The sequence below is a fragment of the Heteronotia binoei genome, chromosome 2, assembly GCF_032191835.1.
Source record: "Heteronotia binoei isolate CCM8104 ecotype False Entrance Well chromosome 2, APGP_CSIRO_Hbin_v1, whole genome shotgun sequence".
Taxonomy (NCBI): Eukaryota; Metazoa; Chordata; class Lepidosauria; order Squamata; family Gekkonidae; genus Heteronotia; species Heteronotia binoei.
Genome location: NC_083224.1, coordinates 151,579,034 through 151,596,674, shown reverse-complemented (window position 1 = coordinate 151,596,674; position 17,641 = coordinate 151,579,034). Strand labels below are relative to the sequence as shown.

The following is a 17,641-nucleotide window of genomic DNA, read 5'->3' as shown; positions in this document are numbered from 1 at the left end:
GTGGGGGCGGGCGCCCGCACTGCCGGAAATAGCCGAGCGAGGCCCTTCAGGAATCTCTTGGTATCCGGGTGGGCAAAAACAGAATGTCCATCCACCCGAGGGTGTTCTGCCGAGATGGCAGCCAAGTAGACGCGCACTGACGTAGCCGCCAGGCCCGCATCTACTAAGGAGATTAAGAAATCCAAGATAACTGGCAGACCCGCTTCACGCGGGTGGACCCCTGCCGCCTCAGCAAAACTGGAGAATCTGCTCCACTTATACGAGTACGATGTACGCGTGGAAAGCTTCCTGCAGTTCATCAGAACAAATCTCACTTTCTCAGATAGCTGTCGCGGCTCAGGCGCCACGCTGTGAGTTTCAGGTGCGGGACATCGTGATGAAGTACCCGACCGTGGTGCGACAGTAAGAGGTCCGGCACTTGTGGGAAGTGGTGAAACTCGCCCTTGGCCAGCTCCAGGAGGAGTGGAAACCACTGCTGCCTCGGCCACCACGGTGTTATGAGGATGCCCACTGGCCGGTCCTGCAGAATCTTCTGCAGCACCCGAGTAATGAGTGGGACGGGGGGAAACAGGTACACTCTGTGCCAGCGCCACGGGATAAGGAGGCTGTCTCCCAGGGACCTGGGATCCGCTCCCCCTCTGCTGCAGAACATCCTGCACTTCTTGTTGCCCCATGTCGCTCTGGCGTGCCCCAGCGCCGGAAGACCGGTTCCAGACAGTCCCAATTCAGCTCCCACTCGTGGAGCAACGCCCGACCTCGGCTGAGAAAGTCCGCTCGAACGTTCTGTTCCCCCGGGAGGTGAGTGGCCACCAGGGATATCCCCAGGGACCCACACATCTCCCAGATACTCATGGCCAGTCTGCACAGGCTGCGGGACACCGTGCCCCCTTGCCGATTCAGGTAGGCCATAGCCGTGGTGTTGTCTGTCAGAACAGCTATAGACCTGCCCCGAATCAGAGTCTGGAAGGAGTGCAGGGCATGAAACACTGCCATCAGCTCCAAGAAGTTGATGTGCTGACACTGTAGACGACTGGGCCACGGGGCCCCCACGCACAGTCCCGAGGCATGAGCCCCCCATCCCCACAGGGATGCGTCTGTCGTCACCGTGATGGAAGGCAGAGGTCTCTGAAACGGGACCCCCTCCACTAGGTTGTGCTCTATCCCCCACCAGTCCAGGGACTTCAGTATCTCGGGAGGGACTGTCAGTAGACGAGACAGAGGGTCGCTGTTGCAGTTGAAGACCCGGAGGAACCACAGCTGTAACGGGCGCATGCGAAGCCTCGTCAGGCCCAAGACCCCCGTCGTCGCCGCCATGAGCCCCAAGAGGCGCTGAACCTGACGAGCGCGCACCATGGGGTTCTGGCGGAAAAGACAGACCGTCCGGATGATGACTGCTGCGCGATCTAGAGGGAGGAACGCTCTGCAGGCCACCGAGTCCAGGACTGCGCCGATAAACTGTACCCGTTGAGCAGGCTGTAGATGGGACTTCCCCCAGTTGACTTGGAGGCCCAGGTTTGCTAGCAGAGCAAGAGTGAGATTGATGTGTCGCATCAGTGATTCCCGTGAATTCGCCACAATCAACCAGTCGTCGATATACGGGAACACCGTTACCCCCTGCAGCCGCAGGTGAGCCGCGACGACCACCATGGTCTTGGTAAAGACCCTCGGAGCAGTGCATAGGCCGAAGGGGAGGGCCCGGTATTGGAAATGGGCATCCCCAATAGTGAAACGTAGGAATTGGCGATGGGAGGGAAGGATAGAAATATGGAAGTACGCATCCTTCAGATCTAGGGTGGCCATCCAGTTGCCTGATCTGAGTAGAGGAAGGATGCACTTCAGGGAAGTCATACGGAACTTGTCGCATCGGACAAAAAAGTTCAGCGCACGGAGGTCCATGATAGGCCAAAAGCCCCCATCCCGCTTGGGGACCGTAAAGTAGCGGGAGTAGAAGCCCTGACCCCGTTGATCCTCCGGTACGACTTCGATGGCCCCTTTCAGGAGGAGGGATTGCACCTCCTCTTGAAGAGTCGGGGACGGTGAGGTGTATACGAATTTGTGAGTCGGGGGGTGTTGCAGAAATTCTATCTTGTATCCCCGCCGTATGATAGCCAGGACCCAGAGGTCCGATGTAATGCGGCCCCATACGGAGAGGAAGCGGGAAAGGCGGATAGAGTCCACAGCCGTGGGTGGGCGAGCTGCCCGGAGGGAGTCAAAGGCTCTGCTTCTGCTGCTTAGAGCCCTTCTGTCTGACAGACTGGGTGGCAGGTGGAGAGTACTTGGGCTTCGCGGAGTACTGCTGACGTGGGAAGGAAGACGCCTGCTTCGGGCGCCACGAGCGCTCTGGAGACTTTGCGTATGGTTTCCTCTGCCACGATTTTGTCCACTGGCGCTTAGCCGTCAGGCGGGACGCTGACACCCCCAGGTTCCTGGACGTCTTCATGCTCTTATCGAGCTCCTGGAGGACGGAGTCCGTGTTAGAGCTAAAGAGGCCCGAACCATCGAAGGGAAGATCCTCGATGTAAGCCTGAGTGTCAGGCTGGAGGGCGGTAGACCTGAGCCATGAATGACGCCTCAACGATATGGCGGTAGTCAAAGCCTTTGAGCAAGTGTCCCCAGAGTGCTTGGATGCATTCAGCTGCTGTTTAGCCAGCAACATCCCTTCTTTCTGCAGCTTCCGGAGAGCAGACCTGCTCTGATCTGGCAGGGCGGGCAGAATGCTGGAAACCTGGTCCCACAGCGCATACTGGTATCTGCCCATACAGGCAGAGTAGTTGGCTATCTTTACGCCCAGGGAACCCGCCGAATAAAGTCTGCGACCCATGGAGTCCAGTTTCCTGCCTTCCTTGTCCGGAGGCGTGGAGTGTGTCTTCTTCGCTTTGGACGACGAAGACACAACCACCGAGTTCGGCTTTGGGTGGGTGTATAAGAAGTCCGCAGTGCTCTCCTGGATTCGATACATGTGATCGAGACGTCGGGAAGACACCGGTGTCGAAGCGGGTTTATCCCATGAGGATTTTGCCGTTTGGAGCATTACATTCGTCAGGGGAAGCGCAACCGCGGTCGAGGTGTCGCGCTGGACGATGTCGAATACAGTGTCCGTCACCACCGGCTGTGGTTGTTCTGTCGGTAGCGATAGTACCTGGGCCATTCGCTTAATCAAATCCCCGTAGGATTTCAAGTCCTCCGACGGGGAGATGGGTTGTTCCTCCGACGTCTTCTCCGGTGGGGAGGGTTCCGCCGGGGAGGAGCCCTCTAGTTCCTCTGGGGAAGAGTCCCGCATGGACCTTGCAGAGTCTCCAGGGGACTGCGAGGGGTCCGACGGGTTGCGGGGTGGCGGCGACTCGGGTTCAACAGGCGCTTTCGGTTTAATCACCGGAGGCTGTACCAACTCCCGACGAGGTTCCACCTCTGGCGGCTTCGAGACCGACGCCGATGCAGAGTGCTTCGGGGTGCGGTAGGAAGTGCGGGACCGGTATGACGAGGCTGAGCGTTGATCCCATTCCGTCTGTCTGGGTTGGAGCCACGGGAAAGGCGGTTGCATGGGATACGCGCCGTATAAGTACTGCCATTGACGCTGGTCCCACGGGACGTGAGTCGCTGGCCGATGCGGAGAGCGGTCACCGTCAGTGTGGCATGGTGAGGGAGCCTCCGGTCGATGCTCGCGGGATGAATCCCATCGGTCCCGAGGGCTTCGGGAGCGGGGGGTCCCCAGTCGAGGGGGAGGGCTCCTGTCGGTGCCGAAGCGTTGGGCCGGTTCGATCTCGGAGTCCGAATCCGATATGACCAGCTGGGTCGGCATGGGTGCCAGAGGGCTCTGTCGATGAGGCGATGCAAATAGCTTTAGAGGAGGAACAGTCCTCGTCGGGACCGACGGATCCTCCGACTCCGGCGAGAGCTGCAGGGCTGGCTTGCGAGACTTCGCCTTTTCGGCCTTCTTGGCCTTCTTGCTGTGCTCCCCTCGATCCTCCTTGTGCCGCTTTACAGGCACTGAGGAATCCGAAGTTTCAGCCGAGCCCGAGCGTTTTTGTGGGCAGTCGGCGTCGGAGGGGGCCTGTTCGGTATCGACCGGTTTCGGTGCCGATACCTGTTCGGTGGCGGCCTTCGGCTCTTTGGCCATTTTGCGGGGGGAAAGCGCCTGTTCCATTAGCGCCGCCGCCAGTCTCGCCGCCCGATTTTTCCGAGTTTGTTTGGAAAATTTGGAGCAATGCACACACGAGTCCGGTTTGTGGCGTTCACCAAGGCACAACAGACACAGCGAGTGTCCGTCAGGCGGTGCGATCTTGCTTCCACACTTGACGCACCGTCTGAAAAATCCCCACCGCCTTTCCATACGAGGGAAAGCGGCGGGAAGGGATTGCGGGGAACGGATAGGGAAGCCGCCCGGAGGGTGGAAGACTCACCCTACGTTCCCGCGCAGCAGAAAAACTACACTAACTATGCTAAAACTAACTAGGAACTAACTAACAGCTATCTAACTAAGAAACCAATAAATTGGAGTAAGTTCACCGACCGTAGCCAAGGATCGACCGATCAGCGCGGCGGTCAGAAGAGAACTGGCGGGATTTCCGCTCCCGTCCCAGTGGGCATGCGCGGTGGGGCTCCTGGGCATGCGCACTGGGGCGGAGACGCGGAAATCCGCAGCTTTGAAGTTTACCGATCGTGATCGGCGCTGGTGCCTTCTCCCATCGGTGTGATGCACAGAGACCACGAAGAAGATCTTGAGTAATACTGGTGGCTATTGAAATGTACTTTGGTAGGTAAGATGTGGAAGGAAAGCATGGGGCTTCTGAAAATATCTCAGCCAGGGTGGTGGCAGGCAGACCTGGAGGGGAGAGTGGGCATGTGTGGGATTAAACACTCCTTACCCTTGGGGAATCCCCCTTTCTGTCTTCACATGACCCCAGCAATCACATACAATGGAACACAAACCCTCTGAACTGATGTTCTCTTCTGCCTCTACGTTGTAAGCTATCTACAGGATCCTCAAAAAGACTCTTCATTGGGGTTTTGCAATATATTTGTTTACTTAAACGACGAAGCCAGTCCTTTGATTGACTTAAGGCTGGGCAGAAATCCCCCAGAACAGTCTAGATGCGGTGTCAAGATTCTCTGTTTTGATCTTGTACAGAGCTCCTTTTAAACTCTACAGTTGTCTTTCACCTTCATTATGCTAAGCCTCTGAACAACAAAGAAGACTGCTTAAATATAAATATAAATTAAACACTGTTTTATTCTGAAGACTTTTCATGATCAGAAGGTTCCAAGATATCTGGGGAGGGGAAAGAACACACACAGAAGCAGACTTCTGTAAATTTAGAGGATGATGGGGTTGTAAAAGGGTGCTGCATGGGTGGATTTCAGAACCAATCCAGGTATAGCCATTCATCTGATCTCCAATCACCTGATAAGATCTCCAATCAGGATGGGATAGTGAAAGAGAAGTAGGAGGCTGGATTTAATCTCTTGTTCCACACACCTACCCCAGAATGATGACTGCCATGAATGATCCGGCTAAGACTACACATGTTTAGACGCTGTATGTATAAAGCGTTGGATCAGAACTACTGTGATCTATACAAGAGAAAATTCTTGTCTGGTATATATAGTCATAGGAAGTTTCTCCATGTGCTTTATGGCCAAGTTCTTCCTAGCATGGAAAGACTTAAAACTGACCCCTGTGAATTAACAGCCATAACACTTTCTGGAACAAAAAAAAAACAGGCAGGCACAACTACATTTTAGCAGCCACATTTCTTCTCTCTTTAAATTCCTTTATTTAAGTAGCTGATACGGAATGATGACCTGACGAAGCAGCACAAGATAAGAAAGGAATTTTAAATTAAAAAAATGAAATATAAATCAATATACCAGTTGCCTACAAGGCATTGTGCATTCCAGAGCTCTGTTTGCATTTTTGTTCTCCTCCTCCACTCTCCCTCCCCTTTTCAATGTTCCTGTAATTCTAGTTCACCTCTGTTATTATTTTAGGATCAACATTTTTATCTTCAAGATCGGAAAGATAAAAATGCAAAACCTTCACAGTCTAACATTGGAAAAATTAAGTTAATACCAATGGCATTGCAGAGCTATAGCAAAATAAGGATTCCCAACAGTCCTGGAAAAAAGTCTCTTGTCCTAGAACATTTCTGCCATGTAGATATGGGCAGCTGGTGTTTCCTGGAGATAAGCAACATCATCTGGTAAATAATATCTATTAAGGCCCAGACCTGCAGGTAACTGCACCCTGAAATATCCTTATTCAGACTATTCTGGTAGGCTTCTAGGGTAAGTAGATCACTTCACTTAAAAGGACTGCAATCTTTATTTTATAACTCATATTTTTTCACTTCAGTTTTATTTTCTCAAGAGCTCGCTCTCTTATTGTTCCATCTTAAAAATTATTTAAATATTATTTAAGATGGAGCAATAATATCATTTAAGATGGAACAATAATAGTAAAGGCCAGTGTGGAGATCTACAGATGGTACTGAAGCTATCAGAAATTGAATATGGCATTTTTAAAAAAACACATAAGACTATGCTTGGAGGGTTCAAAGAGAAACTGACCATCCTTTCTTAGGAATGCCCATCTCCATCTAACTCCAGCTTTATAAATACTACAAGAAAAAGTCAGACAAAACAACCATTCAAGCTTGCCTATCTGTTGTGGGAAGATGAGTCATAAAATTAGACTCAAGATAGAACACAGTAAGGCTACTCAAGATAGGCCACTATTTTCCACACTTCTGATAGCCACAACACACTTTTCTGCAACTTAACACAAACATCCTAAAAGGTCTACTTGTAGAATGACTAAGAAAAGTTTCAAAGCAATTCAAAGGCACTGACTCCTTCAAATATTAAGCAGTCCTGAGCAATGTCCCCTCTAAGCTGAGTTAATGTGAGCTAGCTCACAGTTTTTTAGCCTCCCGCTCACATGTTTTCGCCTTAGCTCAGGAAAAATGGCCCCAGAGCAAGCTAATTTATGCAGTAGCTTATAACTTTAATACCAGTAGCTCATGAAGTAGAATTTTTGCCCACAAGACTCCACAGCTTAGAGTATTGGTCCTGAGTAAATAGTACTGGTGCACTATCTACTATTGATAACTGAATTATCAACCAATACAATCAAAACCAAAACAGAGACATGGCAGAATTACCCTAGTGGTTTGGAGGAGCTGTAAAGTATGAAGAAATGCAGCAGACAGCCTCATCTGTGATTCAAGTCCTGCAGCACTGTAAGACCAGTAAGATTTCAGGGTACACATCAGATACCTAATGAAGGGAATTTTGACTCTTGAAAGCTCATACCCCGGAAATCTTCTGGCCATTAAAGTGCTGCTGGACTTGAATCGAACTCTTCTACCGCAGATGACAACAACTACCCAGCCTGAAATTGTATGATTTCAGAAACCTTTAAATACATTTATCTCTCATGCTATAGCCATAGTTCTCCCCTGGTGTACAGGTTGGGAAATACTATACCAGTCTAGACAGACCCGGTTCTTGTCCTGGAAAAGGCAGAAATGTTTATCCTTCACAAGACCGTGCACAGAACAACATTACTTAACAAATGAAAAATGACAATTTTTAGCTATGATAAATTATTTTTAACTTGCAATGTTTTCCCTTTCCTGGGGAAAGGCTGGTAGATTACTTACACAACACACAAATTCCAAGAACTGCTTACATGAAGGAAGGCCTGGGAGAAGTCTGCAGAGCATTCTTCTAGGAGACAGCTACAGAGCATTCTTCTTCTGATGCTATCTCAGATTATTTGCACAATTTGTACAAGGGAAAGACAGGACAACTTCATAAACCATAAGGCTTCCCTTATGGGCAGGGGTCATTTCGTAGAAAAAGAGGTGCCAGAGCTCTTTAGCACAACTCATTTGCATAACTCATTTGCAAATACCACACACCCCTGACATCACCAGAAGGTATACTAAATTGTATTAGCTCAGCATCTACCTTAAAATTATTCTTGAATTATAATTGTCATAATAAAACCTTACTCCCATCATTCTTTTAAAATTACTTTCTCCTATGTGGCCACCATGGCAAAACAAAGATTTCCATCTTTCTGCTTTATATGTTTGGGTTATTTCCCCCCCTTTTTATAGGGAAAAATATTAGAGTTTGTCAAATCTTAAGAGTTCAGCAAAATTCTCACAGGGGGGGTTGAACATAGGGGGTGGGGGTAGGAAAGAAAGAGCACAATAAAATTTAGAGGTTCCAGAGCTCCACTCCTGTACGTTCCTACCCAAAATGAGGCCTGCTTAAGGGAAAGATCCAATGGGATGGGGTGGGGTAATATTGACACATACATAAAATCCCAGCTTCTCCAAGTAGGGATTCTCAGGCAGCAGGACATCTCTGATATATTAATCCAGATCTACTGCTAGACACTTAAGATCTTGTCTTCCAGCTGTGTGCAAAGCAGATGAAGGGGGAATGGGGAGAGCAGCATCGGAAGAGGAGCCCATGCTGTTTACAGACTGAAAACAGCAACACACAGTGACTGGGGCTTCTCAGAGTCATCCACTGTGAGTAACAGTCCTGGACTTTTAAAGATTTAGTAAACTGAAAGAAGTCCTTCACTGCTTCTCACAGACAGAAAACACAATTCCTTCTGAGGCAAAAGATCAGGGGAAAAGGATATTTGGTCTCCTTCCAATGGCTTTAAGCCACTGTTCTCCCTTGGAATGTTTAATTCCAGTATCTAAAAAGTTTTATCCTCACTCACTAAAGCTTAAACCCAATTTAAATTTTTTTATCTGGGCTTTGGATTCTCTTCATATGGTCAGGGGTCTCATACACACTAAAGAGCCCTGTGACACAGAGTGGTAAGCTGCAGTACTGCAGTCCAAGCTCTGCTCACGACCTGAGTTCGATCCCGGCAGAAGCTGGGTTCAGGTAGCTGGCTCAAGGTTGACTCAGCCATCCATCCTTGCAAGGTGGGTAAAATGAGTACCCAGCTTGCTGGGGGTAAAGTGTAGATGACTGAGGAAGGCAACGGCAAACCACCCCATAAAAAGTCTGCCATGAAAATGTCATGATGCAACATCACCCCAGAATTGGAAACAACTGGTGCTTGCAACTGGTGCTTTACCTTTACCACACACACACACATCACTTTGCACAAAAGTTAACATCTCATATGAGGGTTCTACACATAGGGCTGTGTATGTTTAGGCAATATGTGTGATTTACCCTAGAAAAAGGCAGATGGGAGAGACTGCAAAAAATTGGATCACACAAACACAGATCTCTCACATACCTTTTGTGAATTATGCAGTCATCCAGCAGCACCACCAATCAGGTAAAGATACAAACTACATGTTAGTTACTTACTTTCAACTATTCACAAAAAGATGAGAGAATAAAGCTTCTAGTTGCCTTATAATCCCTCACCATGCCTGCCAGCTAGTGAACAGCATCTTACCATGAGGGCACAGATTTGTATTTACTCTGAAGTCAGACAGCTGTCAGCATTAAACACTCTTCTTTCTAGAACACTACATTTGAAACCCAGATACTGAAAAATCCTTCACAATTAACTACTTGACCTCAGTGCTATTTTTGTAAGAAAAGCCCAGCAGGAACTAATTTGCATATTAGCCAACACCCCCCGACATCACCATTGTTTCACCCAGGGCTTTTTGTAGAAAAGTTCTAGTAGGAACTCCTTTGCATATTAGACCACACCCCCTGACACAAAGCAAGCCGGAACTGCGTTCCTGTGAGTTTCTGCTTGTCCTAACAGGCTTCGTCAAAGCTAGCGACTTCATTTCTACTTTTAGTTTTAATGGTAAAAGATACAACGTGAAAAACCATGAAACTTCAACACCAATGGTTTTGTAACCAGATCACAGCAATATCCTTATCTGTTACTAGGTTTCAGATACATGTCATGGAAGCACAAACAGGAACACAACATTCTGTTTTGGATTACACTGCAATATCTTACCGTAATTACCAAACATTTAGTGGATCTCAACAGTCCCATAAAAATTTAATTAAGATCCAAAACTGATTAATGTATTCTACACTTTGTGATAGACACCATGTGAATACTGTTGATTACATCTGGGTGAACAACATTCACCTGGCTACCTCTAGGTTTTCAGACATCACAAAATCTGTTCTGAGATTGTCCATGCACAACGTAATCTGGAGTTCTAGTATTACAACTTCCCATTCTTCTAGCCTTTTTCTGTCTAAGACATCATGATATGTACCTCATTCATAACAACTTTTTTTTTTTACTTTAGTAGGACGGTGTTAATTTACTGTACTGTATTTGTTTTAAAATACTGTCACAAATTCACTATTGTACAACTATTGTCCCAGAAGGGCCTTCAGAAGCCATCCAATTCCCACACTCCCCTCCTTTCTATTCTGCTGAAACAGCATTAGTTATCTGTATTCTATTTATCTGCATAGAAAATAGGATTAACATAAAACCACCCTCAGAGGTGATTATATACAGCTTCTTTTTGAAGGTCTCCAGAGTTGAGGATTCCACAACCTCCCTTGGTGATTTAGCAGCAGCTGGACAGTGGTAAACAATGCTGCCAAGAAACCATCACGTACCACTGCCCTGCATTTAAACACAGCAGCCAATATTCCAAAGCTGTTTTTCAAAAGTTATAGTTCTATGCCAAACAGAAATTTGGTGTTTAAAAACCTATATACTCCAAAGTAGCAAATCAATACATTTTAAAATGGGAACTACACCACAGAAAACAGTGATTGCTTTAAGGTAAGCTCAGTTCATAGAACAAATGAGCTCATTTATTAAAAAAGGAAACTAATAAAAATAGAAAGCACAATCCTCATTCACTTATCACACAAGCTTTCCTGTATTCCGTAGTGCTCCGTCCTTGAGTTACAGTAATATTTAAGGCTTATTTCCCAATCAGGCACTCAGCCTACTTCAGGGTGATATGATTTGAGGGGGGAATTGTCACATGATTCTACCTGTCCCTTCCACCAAGGAGCTCAGGTAGTGTACGTGGTTCTCACCTGGATAGGCAATTAATGGCACTAGGTCAGTGAGAAGGGACTGAACCCCTTTGTCCCTGATTCTAATCTAACACACTAACTGCTGCACCATATTTTATTAATGACAGAATTCCCACCATCACCACCAAATCCCTCAATCACTTAACATATGTCAAGGAAATCTAGCCAAATAACTTCCCCATCAATTTTCTTTGTGAATTGATTTGTGCATTCATTTTTTTAAAAAATGATTTGTTTATTATGGTCAAAGGCCAACACAGGTAAATTACAAGAAACATTACAGTAAAATGTTACATAGATTACACAAAAATAAGCAAATATGATTAACTGAATAAATACAGAGCTATGATAGACTCTAGCAACTGCACAGAATCTGGCCACTTTATTCCTGATCCAAGGTTCATGGTCCAAGAGGAGAAAAGAAACATATAGGCTGAGAACAGACGGGCATTTAAAGCCACCTGGGGGGCGGGAGGCAGGCAGACCATAAAAACGCCTCCACATGCACACATCTGCCTCCTGTCCCGTGCTACAATGACACTCAAATCACTTTAACTCCAGCGAACTCCAGGCGAACACCTAGATAGGTCACAACTCTTCACAACCACAAGTCTCAAGCCTGTAACATCCAAGGAGCAGCTCTTACAGCCAGTTGTGGCATCATCAACAGCTGCTACATACCAGTTGAGCCACATATGCTTCCAGTCCCAAATATGCCCAGGGTTTGCTGGAGACTCAGTTATCTTGCGCAGGGAAGGGGAAGGGTACATCACATGGACTCAGTTTAATGATTGTACTGTTTGCTCCTAAGATGCTACAAAAAGATAAGCCTAATAAAAATACTTTATCACATGCAGTAATAGTAATAAAATAAAATTTATTACAGTCCATGACCAGAATACAAACAAAACCTCTAAAACACTCATATTAATTGATAAAAATCAACAAATACAAACCAAGAAAGCCTCCAAGACCCTGTTAATAAAAATACTGAAACAATAATCTAAATTCCAATCAGGCAGATATAGATAAGAATCCCTCTCTAACTTCTTCTTCAATACCCTGTGAATAGTATGAAGTTTCATTGCTTGGGAACAAAATCTAGCTACTTTCCAAGTGATCTCTGTATTATCATCAGACAAGAGCAAATTTATAATACCTGAATCAGAAGCATCTGAACAGTGTTCAAGTAATGGGAGAATATGTACAGTACGAACCCATTTTAAAAAGAACAGTGGAGAAACACATGTATCATCGTCTCTACCTCTCCACAATTACAAGGACAAAATCTCTCTACCAGTGGAATTTTATGATATCTACCCTCAATAACTAGAGCCAGAGCCTTTTCTGTAGTGGCTCCATGCTGGTGGAATGAGTTGCCAGAAGAGGTCAGGGCCCTGCGAGAGCTCATACAGTTCCGCAAAGCCTGCAAGACTGCTTCCACCAGGCATTTGTAAACTAGACTGCTGGCCACTACAGCTTTTAGGCAACATACAAACCACCCCTTGCAATCTACTGTACAGCAGAGAGGACAACCTAAGATCTGCTTTACAGGGAATTACGGCAGAGCAGAAAATCTAGCAAAGGTAAAAGCTCTTCTTTGGGTATCATTTTCCAAGGTAATAGATAAATAGCTGGCACACATGCAAATATAACTTACTTAGGGTACATTCACTGTATATCCTATTTTTATTCTAATACGTTGCCTCCTTACACTGTCCACCAAAAAGAAGGAGAGACCACTAGAGTCTGTAAAAGCACAGGGCTTTGAATGTGTCAAATGAAACTGAAGACTTTTTTAGAAAATAAAGGCACAAATTAGAACCCAGAACAGACAAAGATGCATTTTATGTACAAGAAGCTTGTTGCTTTTGTTTGGGTAGTGGAAGGCAGTCACATCTGTTAGTTTATAAAAAGTCCCCCCCCCCCCCCCAAAAAAAAGGGTTTCCCTTCACTGATCACAAAGCATAGTAAAGAGCAACTGGGCAACATACATGGACCACAATTCTCATTGCCATAATTCCTACCAAAAAGGATAAGATTCAAATATAATGTTGATTCTGTTTAGGGCTGCACACAAGGGAAGATGGGACCTAATACTTCTACACACATTTTTATGTGGTTGTGAAAGTTTATTTACCATTATACTTGCACCTGCCTTTTTTATGCTAACATGTGCACTCACAAATGGCTGCTGCAGGTAAGTAAACAAATAAAATGCCTATAAAAGGGCAACATATTAAATTATATGATGCTTCTCCTTTTATATTTTCAGAGGGTAGCCATGCTGATCTACAGTGGAACAGCTAGATTCAAGTCCTTAGAGAGCAAGATTTTCAGGGTAAGAACTTTTGAGAGTCACTGAGACGAAGGGAATGTTGACTCTCGGAAGCTCATACACTGAAAATCTTCTTGGTCTCTAGGTGCTCTTCTGGACTTGAATCCAGCTGTTCTCCATATACATGTAAATGTATGCACACTGTAAACAAAACTAATTCATCAGAAACAAGAGGTAATGTTTAAATCCATTTTCATGGCTTAAGTCTTTTCTAAAGCCTCACACAAGGCCCAAATTCTCATATTAGAGCAATTATTTATACTGGGTTAAAAAAACATTTGGGAAAATAACTTTAGATACTGCCGTTGATTTTAAAACGTCTGTGATAATTTTGTATACTGCTTGCCAATAGCTATTTTAAGGCTTTTATAAAAGCGATCTTGAATAGTGAATAGTTTTTTCACTATTCATGTTGTTATCTGTAAATAGTGGAGTTTTTTAACAATGACATAATTTTTTAAATAAAATTAAATTTAAAAAATAAGAGCTCTTTATTGTACAATCTATTTTAACTTTTACTTCAAACTGTTGCTCTTTACTGTGCTGTTCTAGGGCTGCCATTCCCCAGTTGAGGACACAGGATCCCCTGGTTTGAAGACCCTCTCCCCCTTTCAGGGTTATCAGAAAGTGGAGGGGGGGTGTACACTAGGTTGGTCCCCATAGGAGCACACAGGAACGCAGTTCCGGCTGGCTTGGTGTCAGGAGTATGGCCTAATATGCAAATTAGTTCCTGCTGGGCTTTCTCTACAAAAAAGCCCTGTGAAGAACAATGGTGATGTCAGGGAGTGTGGCCTGAAATGCAAATGCATTCCTGCTGGAAAACAATGGTGATGTCAGGGGATGTGGCCTAATATGCAAATGAGTTCCTGCTGGGCCTTTTCTGTAAAAAAAGCCCTGTCATAGGGTATAATGGAGAATTAATCCATAAGTATCCGGGGGGTTGTTTGGGACCAAATTTTCAGCACAGTATCTGGTACCATCCTTAAAAAAAAAAAACACCTCCAAGTTTCAAAAAGATTGGACCAGAGGATCCAATTCTATGAGCCCCAAAAGAAGGTGCCCCCATCCTCTATTATTTCCAATGAAGGAAAGCAGTTAAAAGGAGCACAGTCCTTTTATATGTGATGTCCAGAACTCCTTTTGGAGTTCAGTCATGCTTGTCACAACTCCACTCTCAAAGTCTTCTGGCTCCACCCCCAAAGTCCCCAAATATTTCCTGAGTCAGACCTGGCATGGCAACCCTAGTCATTAAGCATATTTATTTTATTTAAACATTTTAATGCCACTTTTCCACACAGCTTAGGGCCTCAAGGCAGCAGAAAACATTAAAACAAACTTTTAAAAATACAATGTATAAAAATAACAATTAAACAGACCACAAACACAGTTAAAGTACATACACAAGAAGGAGGTTCAGTTGTGTCACACTGAAGTTATCAGAGTGCAGGAAGTGCTTTTTATTATTTTATTGTATTATTTTATTAACCATAGGCCGCACCTACAATTGAGGACAGCAATGGTCTACACTGTGGCTCTCCCTTTGGCCTCCTCCATGACCAGTCCCCTGATCTGCCCGAGGGAGGGAATGAAGCACAATTTTATACCATCAACTAGTGTGTCACGTTCTCAGGGTGCAGGCAGGCAGGAGTCCAAAGCCAGTCCAAGGTCAAAGTCCAGGAAGTCAAGCAGGAGCCAAGTCACCAATGCAGAATCACAAACCGGAATCAGAAGTCAATGTCCAAAAGCCAAAAGGTCAGGGTGCCAAGGAAATCAAGCAGGTCAGGATCAGGAAGGAGTGTGGATGCAAGCCAGAGAATAGACTTGTTGCTTCCACAAGGTTACCAGGTCCTGGGTGGGAACTATATGGGAGTTTCAATCAGCCTGCTCCCTGGGTGGCAGTGACTTTGCTAGAACTCAGGGCTGAGAGATCTGAAGCATCAGCATGCCTCATGCCTTCACTCTGAACGTTCTTTCCGGAGCCTGCTTTGAACTCTTGAGATGGAAGGAGGAGAGCTTGGAGGAGATTGATTGTCAACAGCTGACACTGGTGCGTGGAGAGTGATTGATGGGCCAGCTGCTGTTCAGCTGAGGAACTGGCTGGCAACTCTTCCAGCTCCTCCTCGTCAGGGCTCATGACATAGTGCAGCTAATTTTACTGTAAATGGAAATTAATGTGCTGCATTTTAACCTGTTGTGCACTGCCTTGAGACCTTTGGGGAAGGGTGCTCTATAAATTTAATAAATGCTTTTTTAAACAAATAAATGTAACACCTAATAAGTATTAAAAACCAGAATAGCCTCTCTTTTTTTTCTTGGATTGTGAACACACCTCTCTTGAGTATTATTAGAACTGCCAATACATTTAACTAGCATTTATTGGTAGTTTAAACATACCTGTGGTGGAAGCTGTCATTCTTCCAGTTTTGCAGGGGATATTCCTCTATGATATCTTGAATGAAGGGCCCCAGAGGTCGATGTCCTTTAGAGTAAGGCAAGGTTCCTACATGGCTAAAGACATCACAGGATCTAGCAGGAACGGCCCCCTTTTTCTTCCGTGGAAGGGTGCCATGGATAGAAACATCTTGACAAGTATTGGAGTGATGTTCAACCAGAGATGGTTTGCTGCTTAGAAGATCCATAGAAGAAGCCAGCGAGAACTCATGATTCATCTGCATGTTTCTTGGTAGACTTGCAAATTTCCCAGCTGCTATCATTCTTAGCTCTAGAAAACAAAAGGTATGCATGGCATAAGCACAAAAACTATTTACTTAAAAAGATGAGAAAGTCAGAAAATGAGTACCTTTCATTAGATTAAAAGGAGGATATAAAAATGTGCATATTCTAAATGTAAGGGTCATCAACTGCCAGCCCTTGTAACCAGTGAAGTCCAAGAAAAGCCAGCCACCACAAATAATACTAATTAGAATTCCCAGATGTCATCATACTGAGGGATGTGAAACTTCTAAAAATTTTGAAGTCATGGTGAGGGACAACTTCCCCTCTCAGAGAAAAAGAACATACTTCAGAGAAAATTAAAATATATGTAATATTTTTATCAGCCCGACATTTAATGTACTGCTTCATAAACAGAACATGCATCATTCAGCTAACATAAAATTGTACTATTTGCCATATTTATGAAACTGAAGAATATTAATGCCTTCTTTTTCTAGAAGCAAAATTGTGAGTGAGAGTACTTCAGTTCAAATTCCTGCATCCTAACCCATGGATCCTGCATTCTGCTATCTCAGAGTAAGAGGAAAATGAAAGTAAACAAAAAAAGGCATTTTGACCGAAACAGTCTCATACATTCACAATAGGACTAGCAGCATATTTGGATACTTTTGTCACTGAAAACACTGAACTCTTCAATAACTTATATAACCACAATTATAGCATATTGTGAATAAAACTCACATTTAAATAATGAAGATATTCTTGAAAATGTAATCCAGGAACTACTATTTTATGAGTTTCACATTAAAATCTTCCTACTACACATTTTGATTACAAATTTATCTTCCAGAGATATCCCTACCAAAAGTGGAAAAATGCTTCCCTAGTGTTTTCCAGTGTTCCCTTAATTTCTGTATTTTCTACTGGAAAACAACAACAAAAAAAGTCCTTGGTGGTAGTGGAAGCATATTTGTGACAGACAGGAGTTGGTTGCCAGGTCCAGCTCAGAAAATACATGGAGATGTTTCCATTCCCTAAAATAAATAAAACTACAGCAGTGCCGTTCTCCTGAATACAGTCTTCCTGTCCCCCAGCAGCTGCACTTCCACTAAATGAAACTGAACACACATACTCACAAAGCAGCCCAAATAAACAGTTTGCAAGCCCACACTTGTGTGATCTCACTTGGGCAATCACTTTACTCATGGGAGCTGCTGAATGTAACAATCTGCTGTATTTCCACCAACTTCAACTAACACAGGTGGAATTTTCCTCCATCCCATAATCAGATTCCAGTTAATTCTAGCTAACACTTTACTGTCCATTTAACTATGCAAATTACTTCTGAAAGGGATGCAGGGATTTTGCTCTCTTCCTCTTTCACAGTGGTAACTAAGAGGAAGCTTTACAGTTTAAAACAAACCCGGTCCCCCAAAATCATTAAAGGCTGTATGAGTCCCTGAGTCCTGTCATAATATTGTTCTCATTCCCCCCTGCCCCAGGTTTTTCTCCTGTCCTTCACATCTCTAATTGTACCTGCTCTTGTAGCTCTGAAATGATATGATTTGGTAGCTCCTCCATACAAAGGAAGAATGATCA

General features: G+C 44.9%; 1 protein-coding gene across 1 annotated transcript in view; it reads right to left on the bottom strand.

The window, feature by feature from the left end:
- Positions 1 to 16,092, bottom strand: part of BCAR3 (BCAR3 adaptor protein, NSP family member) — a 97,828-nt gene extending 81,736 nt beyond the window's left edge. The window contains exon 1 of the mRNA XM_060232239.1: positions 15,761 to 16,092. Coding sequence (XP_060088222.1) covers positions 15,761 to 16,080 — 320 coding nt within the window. The 5' untranslated portion in view covers positions 16,081 to 16,092. The remainder of the gene's footprint in view (positions 1 to 15,760) is intronic.
- Positions 16,093 to 17,641: the final 1,549 nt, after the last annotated feature.